The 15044-nt window shown below is 29.8% G+C and overlaps 1 protein-coding gene and 1 long non-coding RNA gene across 2 annotated transcripts in view; both read right to left on the reverse strand.

Annotated features, from left to right (window-relative positions):
• Nucleotides 1-6544: 6544 nt before the first annotated feature.
• Nucleotides 6545-8102, reverse strand: LOC107010522. Its single transcript, XM_015209810.2, has 4 exons — nucleotides 8017-8102; nucleotides 7797-7957; nucleotides 7545-7668; nucleotides 6545-6813 (listed from the first exon to the last, which is right to left on the reverse strand). Exons 1-4 carry the CDS (start codon nucleotides 8074-8076, stop codon nucleotides 6658-6660), a joined length of 501 nt encoding a protein of 166 aa, XP_015065296.1. The 5' UTR covers nucleotides 8077-8102; the 3' UTR covers nucleotides 6545-6657.
• Nucleotides 8103-10014: 1912 nt separating this feature from the next.
• The window catches only part of LOC114076080, a 15231-nt gene continuing 10201 nt past the window's right edge, over nucleotides 10015-15044 (reverse strand). Inside the window, exons 3-4 of the long non-coding RNA XR_003576688.1 lie at nucleotides 10398-10553; nucleotides 10015-10236 (exon numbers count right to left, since the gene is read on the reverse strand). This is a non-coding gene — a long non-coding RNA (uncharacterized LOC114076080). The remainder of the gene's footprint in view (nucleotides 10237-10397; nucleotides 10554-15044) is intronic.

The following is a 15044-nucleotide window of genomic DNA, read 5'->3' on the forward strand; positions in this document are numbered from 1 at the left end:
TTTTCGCACTATCCTTTGTTTTCTATAAATTGAGGGATTTCCTCTCATTTTAAATAGAATTTATGGACTTCTTCTTCAACTACTAAATCTAGTATTCTAAGTGTACTTTACTACCGTTGAGTGGTTCGCTGACACCGGAGTTTTTGGTATCTATACTCTGGTGATTGAGATCATTTTACCCTGGGAGGTCATATTCCAAATCAAACCTCGGATACTAGAGGGGAATAATTTCCTTAAGGGGACACTGTGAATTCAGTAGACTTGATCTTTTTCCTATTAAATATTTTCCAGATTCTGGTACGTGTTTTACAAACTTTAGATTTGTGAATTAATTTCAGTTCTTCTATTCTTTTGTTCTTCACTGGTTCATTAAACTTGGTAACTTCGTGTTTCTGCAAAGTTTGTTGGAATCAGTAAGATTCTTTAGACACATATTAACAACAATTCTTCTTTAAGAAAAATATTTTGTATATTTTTTTTAAAAAATCTGTTTCTGATTCTAGTTTGTCTACTAGTTTTAATTTTCTAGTTGTTAGAATGTTCTTAAACTATGTTTTCTTACAAAAATATTCAAAGTTTTGTTCTAAGTATGTTTGGAATACAAGATGAATAACAATCTTAAGGAAATTATTATACTGTTGATATTTTTTTGGTATTCTACTGATTGAGAGAATCTGATCATGGAAGTAGAAAATAAATGCATTACTTCTCCATGATTCGTTGCGTTGTTTTAGCAAAGTCGAAGTGAGAATGTAACAAAAAAAATTTATGGTATTCCGTTTAAAGATTATCAGGTAACCTTCTTATTAAATTATCTAAGGAGGAAAATAGTTTCTAAGAGTAATCATCTTTGATTTTTTATTTTTTTTTATTATGTGTATCTTTGGAAAAAGATTTGCAAACCATATGTTGTGGAATGAATTTTACTTCGCAGATATTGTTGCTTTTAAAATTCTTTAGTTTGCAAAAATGAGAGATGCATATTTTTTGTTTGATAAAATAGTATGTCAAATTGTTATAGTTGGAAGACTATTTGATAAGAAAAACATTTCTATGTGATAACGAATATGTGTTATTCTGTTTGGAGAAAAAAAAAGACTTTTGTAGCTTTATACTCCATGAGAAATGTTAGTGTGTCTGATTTTTGTAGACTAAAAACTTTTGTGGTTTTATACTCTGGATAAATTGGACTCTGCAATTGGTTTGAAGAATATGAAAACTTCACACAATAAGTCAGTGTTGTACTTTTGGTTTTCTATAAACTTCAATGTAACATAGAAATAAATTGTACAATTTTGTTTTGTCCTTATTGTTAATATTTAAAATACTAAGTGACATGTCTATTTATGATAGAGAAAAAATACCAGTGACTTAGAATTTTTGATTTTGTGTCTCTATGGAATGAACTTTGACATTGCGTAAACATTGTCAAAGAGAATTGCAGCACTATTATTCTTTCGTAGAATAATGTTTCCAACATTAAAATATGTGGAAAAACTATTTTCAAATACTTGAAAAATATTTTTGAGATCACATTTGAAATGTGGGGGTTATTTGCTTATGATTAGACTTGGTGTCTAATTTAACTTTGGAACAAAAGATATGAAATTCAATGATACTTTTGTATTATGTTATACCCACAAAATTCTTGGAGTATATTTGGTATTGTGATTGTTGAGTTTCTCTATTACTAGTATATAGTGTGACTAGTATGAAACATCCAAATTATATATATACTTGTTCAAAATAATTGTGTTTTTTTAAAAAAAAAAAATCACTTAAAATATTGTGATTTTCCATGAAAAGATATGTCTGTTATAATAAAAGTATTTGCATAGACATGAATATTGGTGAATAGTCATTTGTTATGTTTTTGTAAAAATAACAATTGGACTATATTGTCTTTATTGAACCCGATGAAACTTTGTTCATAGGTAGTTCTATAACAATCACATTGAAAGTTATGGAAATGTCCTTCTGAAAAGGATATTTGACAATCTAAACAATGTTGTATCACACAAAATTGTAAGAAATAGGAACAAAATATTAGTCAGGACAAAGCTACCTCGAGAAGAGCTTTTCAGACTCAATGTTTTTATTTGTTCTTACTTGCTTGAGTCAATGTTTGTGACATGAACACTTGAGGCATGTCAATTACAAAACCTTATAAGAAAAAACTGATCAACTTAGAAGTTTTGCGTAACTTTGAGTGCAATAAATAAAAATGTCAAGTTTTTGTGGAATCTAAGTATGTTGAGCATTCTTATAAATCTGTTGAAAGGAATTCTAATCCCTTAGAATTGATTTACACTGACATTGATGATATGAAGTTAACACCATCTCATGGTGGGAAAAAGTAATTGTTACTTTTATTGAGAATTGCAATAGAAATGACTGTCTTTGCTAAATGGTAAGGATGAAACAATAGAAATGTTTAGACAATGTAATATCAAAGTTGAAAATCAGTGTGAAAAAAATATATAAGAAGTGATTAGAATGGAGAGTATAAATCTCATTGTGCAGAAATATGTTTGGAAAGTGAAATATCAAACTACTGCCACATTCACCTCAATCTAATGAAAAATCGAACGTTGAAAGAAATGATGGATGCATTATTTATAAGTTCGGGTTTACACAAAACTTGTGTGGAGGAACTATCCTTACTGCAAAAGGAATCAACAAAAAGTTTTGTCCTTTTAGAAAGAAAGCGATTTTGTTTGATTCAGAATACAATCTTTTCCATATGAGAAATGGAAAGAAAGGAAATCCAACTTGAAATATTTCAAAGTGTGGGGGTATCTAGTCAAAGTCCAAGATCCTATTCCTAAAAGAATTAAAATAGGACCTATGATTGTGGACTGTAAAATTAGACTTGAGTAGTCTAGAGAAGGGTCTAAAAGGCCTAGGAAATGAAAAGGATAATGTACTTAATAAAGAGATTCAGAGGCTTAGTAAAATGTTAAAGGACATTTACTTCCTTCGAATATGATTTTGTAACATTTTCTGTGTCTTCTATAGACTCATCCTTTGGAAAGATGGTTTCAATAAACAATATTGAAAGTTAATTTATCTTCTTCAAGAAAATAAACCTTTGGGTTCAATGAATCTTTAGAAGAAAAAATAACAGTTGATGGAACTGTTGAAAAATATAAAGCAAGACTTTGTGTCAAAGGCCTTAGAAAAAAATAAGATTTTGATCTTGTCGATATATATACTCGTTGGTAATTAGAATTACATCCATTCGGATGCAAAAATTATTACTGTGGTATATGACCTCCAAAATCATCAAATGAATGTGAAAAGAACTTTCTTAAATATAGAATTGGAGGAAGAAATTTACATGGAACAACCCGAGGGTTTTGTGGTACCTGGTAAATAAAAGAAAGTATGTGAACTTGTTAAGTCACATTATGGAAGCACCAAAACAATGACATAATTCAATCAAACCATGTCGGCAAATGGATTGAAGAATGATGGAAGTGATAAATGTGTTCACATTAAAATCATAAGGTCATTGTTTGTTTGTATATTGGTGATATGTTGATCATCAATAGAGACACTAATGACATAAATGCTACTAAACGTATGCTATAAAGAAAGTGGAATGAAAATTATTGGAGTTGCTAATGCGATCTTAGATATAAGAATTCGTAGAACTCCATAATGTTTAGTTTTCACGGTCTCATTGCATTGAAAAGGTACTTAACTAGTTCAAATATTTGAATGTCAATATTGTCAAGTGTCCAATAAATGTGAGCTTTGCATTTCAAAAGAGTGAAAACAAAAGTGACTCACAATTGGATTGTGCTAGATTTTTGGAAAGCATGATGTATATCATATAGTGTGTGCGATCAGATATAGCATTTGCTATTTTAAACTGAGTCCATTCACAAGTGATCCCAAATAAATTCATTAGATGACAATAAATAGAGTTTTGGAGTATTTAAAATAATACTTAAAACTATGTCTTGCATTATAACAATATCCAACAATATTGAATGATATAGTGATGCAAAATGAATCATCGAAAGAATGAAGTAAAATTCACGAGTGGATATGTATTTACTATTGGTAGAGGAGCAGTCTCTTAGAAATATTTCAAAAGAGACATGTATCGCTAGCTCTACAATAATCTTTGAGCTAGGTGCTCTAGATAAGGTCGGTGAATAAGTTAAAAGACTCCGGAATTTCTTAAAAGATATTATATTTTGGCCCAAACCATTGGCATTAGTATGCATACACTTTCACAGTCAAGATGCAAAAGGTAGGGCATGGAGCGTGACGTATAACGGAAAGTCTCGTCATATACGACATAGACATGATACTGTTAGAAAACTACTCTCTAGTGGAATTATCAGAATTGACTATGTAAAGTCAAAGGATAATGTGTGGGATCCACTTACAAAAAGGCCTAACTAGAGAGAAAGTTAAAAGATCATCTAAGGGAATGAATTTACGGCTTAGGACAAGTCATCATGGCGGTAACTCTATCTAGCAGACTGGAGATCCCAACAGCTAGATTCAAGGAGAAAAACAAAGTTGTGAATGACGGTTCGGCATTGTCAATAAACTCAATCCATTATCATGATGAAGACAATGCTCAGGGACAAGGATACAACATTAAGGCTTGTTAATGAGTTAATAAAGCTTAATGGTTTTAATGATTTGCTAAGTTTGGCAGAGTTGACCAAATAGTGTATCTACATGATAACACGATTAGAAATCACCTATGTGAGTGTGAAGTGTAAGCCGCTTCAAAGAAGATGATTGTCAGAAGCCCATCTCTCTATACACTCATGAAACCAGGAGGTGTTCATGGCTAAAACGAACACAATCGTAAGAACCATAAATGGTAAAGGGTTAATTGTGTGACATATGGTTGTCTAGGTATACACCAAAGTTCGACGGTTCAAAGATATCGCATCTACCGATTGACCGTGTATATCTGACATATGTTCACTACGAAAAGTCCAAGGGGAAACCTACTTATCCAGATGCAATTAATTCTTGCTTGTAAAGTACACATACTTGTCTGTTTCTTTGTCTTCGAGCCATTCCCCCTTCATGCGGGGGATTGTTGGATTTTTAAAAAGGTGTGAATGAAAAATGAAGAGTTGTTACTTTTATGAAGAGTTGTGACTTTTATGAAATGTTGCGACTTTTATGAAAAGTTGTAACTTTTATGAAAAGTTGCGACTTTTATGAAAAGTTGTGACTTTTATGGAAAGTTGTGACTTTTATGAAAGGTGACGAACTTTCTGAAAGATTGTGACTTTTCCAAAGGTTTGTGACTTTTCCGGTAAGGCACAATAAGAACCTTTTTGCACTATCCTTTGTTTTCTATAAATTGAGGGATTTCCTCTCATTTTATATAGAATTTATGGACTTCTTCTTCAACTACTAAATCTAGTATTCTAAGTGTACTTTACTACCGTTGAGTGGTTCGCTTACACCGAAGTTTTTGGTATCTATACTCTGGTGATTGAGATCATTTTACCCTGGGATGTCATAATCCAAATCAAACCTCGGATACTAGAGGGGAATAATTTCCTTAAGGGGACACTGTGAATTCAGTGGACTTGATCTTTTTCCTATTAAAAATTTTCCAGATTCTGGTACGTGTTTTACAAACTTTAGATTTGTGAATTAATTTCAATTCTTCTATTCTTTTGTTCTTCACTGGTTCATTAAACTTGGTAACTTCGTGTTTCTGCAAAGTTTGTTGGAATCAGTAAGATTCTTTAGACACATATTAACAACAATTCTTCTTTAAGAAAAATATTTCGTATATTTTTTTAAAAAAAAATTGTTTCTGATTCTAGTTTCTCTACTAGTTGTTTTCTTACAAAGATGTTCAAAGTTTTATTCTAAGTATGTTGAAAATATAAGATGAACAACATATAATACTAAGTGTCATCTGAAATTAGCATAAAGCTTTCTGGAGCTTTGCATATTGTAGAAGGATTATTCTCATCATTTCTTTCTAGATAAGTTTTACTAAAAAGGTTTGATTTCACAAGTTTTTAATTACTAAATGTTATTTCGTATTGTAATTTTTGATTCTATCAGTTTAAGGTGGTTATTCTGACAAAATCAATAGAGGAAAGTTACATCACTTTTTAGGAACTAAAAATGAATACAATAGCCTTCAACGATAGGAATAACTATAAAAACAAAAAGAAAAAATTTTCATTATGTTGATAAATGTAGTACCTGTAAAAAATGACTTTCAACTAACCTGCTATCATATGAGAATATTTTCAGTTTCCATCAAAGAACAGGAACATAAGACATCCACATAGCAACATCAGAAGCTTGCAAAATTTTGCATTCAATGGCAGCAGCAAAAAAGTGCAAAAACTGACTGCTTCGACAACCACAGCAAAAGTGTTTCAACTAAAATTTGAAACAATAAAAAATAATCTGCCTAGAGACTGAATTGAATTCAAGAAATAAATACAAAGATAAGTAAATCCTATTTCTATTAGTCAATTGCAAAGATAAACTTTTAAACAATGTACAAAATAATTTACATACCTTTTAATTTTTTTCATGGGAGGATTAAATTTATTTGCGATGCTTGGATATTCTTTTTCCCTTGAATTAACATGTTCAATTGTGCGCTTTTTCCTTCTGTAACATTGACTGTTGTAGATGTCATTGGTTATGAACGACATCTTCTTTCTCCAGGTAAGACAAAATGGATAATTTTTGCGTTGCATCCAACTTTTTTGTGAATAGACTTTCCATTTGAATGTTGAATATTTTTCCATTCAGTTGATCTTCCACATTTTGCAGCGATAATGTTCCTTTCTGGTAAAAAATATTTAATTAATAATAACAAATTCAACAATAATAAGATATGCATTGATCATGAATTCTCAAATCAAAAGAAGAGTGGATGAAGAAAGAAAAGAGAATTACCCAAAAAATTAATATTAAATATATTTTAAAGGAAAATAAATATCTTCATGTTTGTGTATTTACATCTGAACTCAAATTCAATATTGAAGGTCTTTCGACTAATTAGAGTTAACATGTAATTATAGTTCTAAAAACGATCATGCCTATTGTGGTAGGTGCATAACAGTTTGCACTAAGTTCTCAGCCAACGGAAAAAACTTATAAAATGAATAAAAGCCTAAAAATATATATACAATGATAATATTTTTATAAAGAAATTTGACTGTAAATTCGACAACAAAAAGTGTAATATGAATGTTGCAGAAAAGAAACATGAACTTAAGATATGAAAGTTTGTATAAAAAAGTTCTTTATTACAAATTTTGTCATGCTAGAGTTCTAAGCTTATAGAGCTACAGTATCCTTTTCAAGTTAAGGAACTCATATGTTCACATGATCATATGTACATTAGTTTGAAACTCTTAGAAGTTAGATAGTATATTATTCAAGATATCTTTTTTTTAATAGTTCAGAATCGATACTTGAACCTTATATTCAAGAGAAGAAACAAGAAACAATGAAAATATAAATTCACTACAAGTTCTTTGTTATTATTTGGTGAGAAAAAAAATAATATATACCTTAACGAAGCAAATTTCATAAATTTCTTCGGAAGTGAGGTGCAACATTTTCTCTGCAATTTCATTTGAAACAATAGCTGTTGCAAAACCGTTGTTGTCCTTAACAGTAACTTCAAATTGACACCTGTTTTGATAATTAATGAAAAAATTTAAAAGTAATGGTCAGTTAAGACATTTATTTGTTTGAATAAACAAAATAAATAATCTTAATTATTTATTAATAATTTTAATTTTGTAGAAGAGCAAATATACCTAAGAATAAGATGTGTGGATCGGTGACAAGTTGTGCAGTAGATTTCCCTTCGCACATTATATCTTGTGAATAATTGCTTACAATTTGAGCATGCTAACACACTAAAGAGTTGATCCTTACTTGCAAGACACAATTCAGCCTCAATATTAAATATTTGTCCCTTCAAATTCAATAATACCAAATATTATTCACTTGTAAATAAAGAATTTCCAAATAAACCGGAGGTTGTGCTTGGATGTTAGCCACAGATATAATGTCATCCTCAAATGGAATTAACATAATAGAGCCTGTTGGAGTTGTACTTTTCATCTTATAAGCAAGTACCTTTGCTTCAATTGTTTTGATCATATATACAAGTAAAATTATGAAAATTTATTAATGTTCGTTTATTGAAAACACTTGTATCATTTTGAAAATTCTAAAAAGAATTGCAAATAAGTATACGGTATATACATTTATCAAAAATAAATAAGAATTCTACGATCTTCATTTTATTATATATGTCTCGTAGAAAGATTATGAAAAAAAAAGAGTAGAACTTTAAAACTTTTTAATCGCAAGAATAAAGATGTATTTTATATGTCAAAATACTCTGGAAGTTCGATGCATGAAATAAAAATATATATTACCATGTCCTTAACTCAGCATGGATATGGAGGATTGATTTCAATTGTTTTATTGAATTTGCTCGTCAAACCAATGAATATATTCGATGTTCCTACGTGCATTTGAATATGTGATTTTAGTTTCATCATGTCATATATTTTTCAAAACAAGAAAAAAAATTATTTGCAGTTTTACCTAGGGATGATTTCGCAATTCTCCTAGCAAGAATGATCGGGTAATCATGAAGTTGATTGAAAAGTTTAACTCCCTCATGATCAATAAAATCCTCCAAAAGTGTCAGATTTGTTGGTTTTTTCCTGCATATGTTTCGCAGGACGTTATTAAACAATAAAATAAAGTTAGAGATGATATGTGATATTGTTAAAACAATATTATATTATAAATTATAAATTATAAATTATAAATTATAAATTATAAAAATCAAATTAGATTATTATGAACAAATAGTAGCATTTTTTGTGATATAAAAGTTAAAAAAAGATGCACAAACAAAGAAACAATCTGGTTGAACAATGAAATTGATGAACTTTTTAATCTATGAAAGTATTACAGATATTCAAAGTGATGGCCAATATATACTAATAGTTAATCTAATATGAATTTTTTGTGATAAAATTAACCAAATTAAGATAAGTGTACTTTAGAGAAATTTAAAGTTATTGAAAATTGAGATTAACAGATACTTAATCTCACTGATTGGGGCTTCTAAAGAGAACATGAACAAGAAACCTCAATAAACTTGAATGTTATTAGTTGTTGATCAAAATTCAATCTTGATCTTTAAGAAATAAGAGTAAATCATACTATCAAGGGAAACAAATCAAACAGAGCAATGAGTATATTCCTCTTTAACAGACATTATCCACAATATTGGAGAGTGAATTTATCTAAAATAAAAAGGAGAGAAATAAACCAGGAAGAAAATCAATGCTTATAAAAACTGAATCTTTACTTCACAATGGCTCAAAGAAACAAGGTATTCAATGACATTACTTCATTAACAAAAGAGAGAGGAAGATGCACAAATAAATAATAAATAAAAACGAAAAAGAAGAAAAAAGACAATCTTAGCTAAAAACAAAGAACACTGCTAAAAGTACAGGTAAAATTCCAAAAATCAGGATTACCCATTTGGAGAAGACGATTACAAAAATAAAGTTACTGAAATTTGTAAGATATATAATAACTTTATTAAATACAAATATATCAACTACGAAAAACAAAAAGGAAAAAGAGAACTCTATTAACCAAAAAGAATATTTTTTTGAAAAACAAGTAATAAGATACAAAGATAAATGACAAGAGTGATATTCTATATATATACTTACAGCTTGTCCATGACAATGAACTCCTGAAGTCGCTTTCCAGTTGTTGTCTTTATTGAAGGACTGCCATTAATGACAATGGCAAGTATATCTTGCATTAAACAAAAATAGAAAAACAATGATTAGATCATGAGAAATATTCTATTATAATAACAATTAGATTTTATGTGAATAATAGTAAAAATAATTCAATAAATTTATAAATATCAAATTCAAATTTTTTAGGTTGATACTCAAAAGTGTCAAATTTGGCAATAGCCGGTCGTGTTGGTGGTGGTAATGGATCCTCTGGAAGTTTGACCTCTTCAATTGGTTCAACAATGGTGTTTTTGTCGAGTGTCCAAATGAATTTGTTAAGTGAATTTTCGTATCTAAGAGGTTGGACTTTCACATATGCAACATATACCAAGTAAGTCTTGAAAGGAGCAAATTCTTTTTCAAAATATGTTATATCAGTACTGAAAATGGTGGCCTGAACTTGATTCTCCTGTAAAGAATTTGTTAAAAGTTTGATTAGTTGTGTAGAATTTAAAGTTATCGTATCATTATTTTATATTATTAAAGTAAAAATATGAATGATGGATTATTTAGTTAAATCAATTAAAGTCAAGCTTTAAAATCAATAATATATTTTATTAAAATAAATACCTCTTCATCTTGCAGAATTAAGACTTGATATTTTGTGATTTTATCTTTGTTGTCCCTTGGTCGATTTTTATCAACAACTTGGACTTTACATGTCAAATTTTTAGTATCTGGAGTGATCATATTGATGGTATATCTTTACGCCATGTTGCAATATATCTGCAATTAAAATACATTATAAGAGGATAAGCTAAAGACAAATGTATAATGAAAGTAATATTAATAATGATATAAATACATTAAAAATATACATATAGGGTATGTAAGTTGTATATAAAAATTTACCATTGCACATTATAACACAAAGATGAAGAGAAGTTTTCAATGATTTCATTACAGACAACATTATATGTGTAATGATCGTCATTTTCGACAATTATAGGTGGTCTAATTAATACTTTGACATTGTCGGAACTTGTAGCTCTTTATAAAGCAACATGAAATTGTCCATGAGAGAAGACGAGTTCCCTAAATATATACCAACAAAATCTAATTTTTGTCCTTGAGCTTTATTTATAGTCATGACAAAACATAATCGTACAAGAAACTGCGTTCTTTTAAAAGAAAGTGACAGTTTTTCATCTTCTGAAGTCATGAGTGGTATTCGTGGAATAAATACATGAGTATTTTTAAAATCACCGCTAGATATTATTGTACTGATTACATGAAGTTTAAAATCATTACATATTAAGCGTGTCCCATTGCATAAACCTTCACAGGGATTTAAATTTCTTAGTAACATAATCGGACAATTCTTTTTTAAAGTTAATTTGTATGGAGGTAAACCAGTAGGATTTAAAGTGTGTAAGAAATCTTCGTATTCACTTTGATCCTTTGGATCAATAGTTTCATCTATAGCAATATATACTTTTTCAATGTTTGAAAATTGAGAGATCAACGTGTCATTTATATCATCAACAAAATCATTTTTAATTTTTAGAATAGCACCAGAAGTAACAAACGAAGTTTTTGTACAACATTTGTATAATTCGGGATAAGTATTTTTAAATAGAAGATTTAGAGATTCTTTTTCAGAAGTAAAAGGAATAATGAGAGAATGAGAAATTTCAATTTTTTCATGGTCATTTGTTTTTTCTTTTCCACTACCAATTCTCATTAAAAATTCACAAAACTCAGGATCTTTAATTGCACGCATATTCTTTGATAATTGTAGTTTTTCAAGTTCATTCCATAATTCAGAATACAATAAACATTCGCGAATAAAATCTTCTTTTTTTCCACTACGAACAACAGGAAGAGTTTGTCGAAAATCACCGCTAAAAATAACTATTTTAGCACCAAATAACGTATTTGTTTCCATTAGATCTCTTAATAGTAAGTCAAATGCTTCAACCATTTTCTTTTTTTTCATTGAAATTTTATCCCACACAATTAATCGTGCATCTCGTATTAAAGATGCTAGTGAACTTTGTTTACTAATATTGCAAGTAAAATTTTCATCGACATCAATAGGAATTTTAAATCGACAATGAGCAGTTCGACTTCCAGGAAGAAGTGAAGCTGCAACACCAGAACTTGCAGTTGCTAAAGCTATCAATCCCTTATGTCTTACTGTAGCTAATAAAGCACGATATAAAAAACTTTTACCCGTTCCACCAGGGCCATCAATCAAAAATGCTCCAAATTTATTTGACAATACTCTATCAAGAATAATATTATAAGCTTTTCTTTATTCAGAGTTCAATTTATTTTTTAATAATAAATCTTTCTCACTAACGATGATATTTCTTTCATAATGAACTTCTTTAGCTTCTCTTGCTATTGATGAAGGTTTGATATATTCTGAAATTAATTCGAATTCATTAACGTCACAACCCATTGAATGAAGAATATCATTAATATAATCTAATACTTTATAACGTATTTCTCTTACATTTATATTTGAACTTTTATTGAAATCTTCAGAAATAAGGCTTTAAAATCTCTCCCATAATTCTCTAGGATTTGTTGGATTACAATAAATCAATAACATAGCAAATAATTGTCTTAAACTGGACGTCATTTGATAACTTGCAGATTCAGACATGCATTCTACCAAATTATTACCACAAAGTAATAGTTCTCGTTTTTCAGCAGCTTCTCTAAATGAATTATATTGTAATCCATTTACACTTCGCAGATCTTCATATGATTTTGGCCCCCTTACATTCATTAGCAATAGTCTAAGATAGTCTCTTTCTTCCTCGGTTGGATGACATGTCACTACACGTCCAATAACGTGACCTCGTTTACGACGTGTCCATATTTTATCAGTTGTTGACTATACAAAATGTTCAGGAAACTCACGATATAATAAATTTAGGTCCATAGCTTCTTTGTTTGATTTATTCATAAAAAAAAATTCAGTTAACATTGTTTTTCTTATAATGGGATTATTTGCAACATTACTAATGTTATCGCTACTTTTGAAGGAAACAAGTGTTGTCCATCAAGATGTAGTTGTAGGTAATATACAGTTGGATTCATTTCACAAATAGAAAAAGCAAATATTCTCCATGCAGCTTCAGGTGGTGACACCCACCTAGCAGATTGATATTCTTTTATTTCATTTATCTCTATGTTTACATCATTAGTCTGTATATGAAATTCTATTTTATCATTCCCTTTAAAAATGAATTTATAAATGTACTTAACAACTTTTATATCTGAATAAATCTCTACATTTATATGACAATTGAATTTACAAAGCAAATATTGATTGTAAGGAATAACCCACAAGTTATCAAGAAAGTGTCCTCTAATTTTCACAATTTTGCCTGTATTTTGTCTTGTATAAATTGGGTATGAATTCTTTCCTTTGGTTGTTTGTTCTACAACTCTTTAGGATACTTATTTTTACAACATCTTTTTTTTCATACAAGTATATGTTGGGTTCAAATTACCACAAGGACCATGCATCATGTGTTGTGTAACAAGTGAATATAAATAGTGGATATATATTTTCATTTGGTATTTCAGCACATACAAATCGATCATATGCTTCTGGAGTTAGTAATTTGTAATTCTCATTTAGTATGATAAGAAAATGAGCATGGAAAAGTCCTCGTTTCTGAAATTCTATTGTATACATAAATGCTACAACTTTACCAAAAATATCGCCTTTTAATTATATCATTTTTCAATTCTTCTATTTTTGCTCTAAAACACTCTACTAATCAGATCTGGCCTATTTTTTACCTCATCGGTTGATATAAGTTTTTCTGCTATTTCAGGCCAAGAAGGATTGCATGTTATAATTAAAAATATATCAGGTTTTCCAAACATTGCACTAATGCAATAGCATACATATATCGTCTATGCATATCTCTTGGACCTCCAGTAAAGCAAGGTGGAAGTACGCGTTGTTTTCCTATATGTGAAGATTCTCTTTCCCCCTTACGTAAAACATTCAAAATTCTGTCTAATACATAAATCCTAAATAAATCTTGATTAAAAGAAGCAAAGTCTAATCGTTGGCTTTCAATTTTTATGCCTTCATCTACTACATATTGTTAAAATAAACTTCCTACGTGTAAGACAATATTTTCATTATCTCTTATTTGAAGTTTGTAACAGTAATATTCACGATAAGAAATATTGTCTCGTTTATGCTTTTCTTTTAACATAACTTCGACTTTCATGTTAAGTAATTGTCTATTGAACACATTTTTTATACTTGGTAGTTGTTCTTGTTCGCAATAGATTTGTGTTGATGTTATTGAAGAACACTTAATTTTCTTAATACCACAGTGTCATCCACCTTGACCATATGGGAATAGCAATGGATCATAACAATCGTAATAATAATGAATCAATTGACTATTATCACTTTTTGTATAGATTCGAATATGTGGTGTAGGAATAGAATTAGTAATATCTTGTTCTACCCATATTCCTGCAACTTCTGATACTGTTGGTAAGTTATATATACGTTGATCTAAGCCAAAATCACACTTAAGTGCAATATAAAAGTCAGATAGTTGTGGAACATCTACTAAAGATTTTAAAAACATAGAGTATGGATTAATTTTTAATATTTCCATCAGAGTTTTCACAACAAATTTATTTAATTTATTTGAACATGCCATTCGATTTCTTAATTCCTTTTCACTATCAAAAAAATATATTTGGAGATTTTTTCCTTTTTTGTCAATAGCAATTAAGTCATTGATGAAATGATACACCTGACCTTGAACTCGAAAAGTATACATACCATTATTTCTTTTTGCTAATTCTTTGTCATAAGTTACTCCAAGAGATGTGAAAGCAAATATATTATTGTAACGACCTGTTTAGTCGTTTTGAGCAGCAGATTGTATTTCTGGAAAAAAACTGGCTGAGACGACGGATTCCACGACGGACCGTCATGGGCACGACGGACCGTCGTGGGGGTCTCGTTCCAAAACACTTAGAAATTCTGAAAATTGGGCACTGAAATCGACTCTCTGAACTTCGTGACGACATGGCAGGACGGACCGTCGTGGGCACGACGGACCGTCACAGACTCTTCAAGGAAATTGAGTCTCTGAACTTTGTGACGGAAGCAGCAGGACAGACCGTCGCAGGCACGACGGGCCGTCACAGGCTGCGTAATCCCAGGCTGGGTCGGATTTCTGTTAAGTAATTTAAGGGGCGTTTTGGACTATTCCT

This window comes from Solanum pennellii, chromosome 2 (assembly GCF_001406875.1).
Source record: "Solanum pennellii chromosome 2, SPENNV200".
Classification (NCBI taxonomy): Eukaryota; Viridiplantae; Streptophyta; class Magnoliopsida; order Solanales; family Solanaceae; genus Solanum; species Solanum pennellii.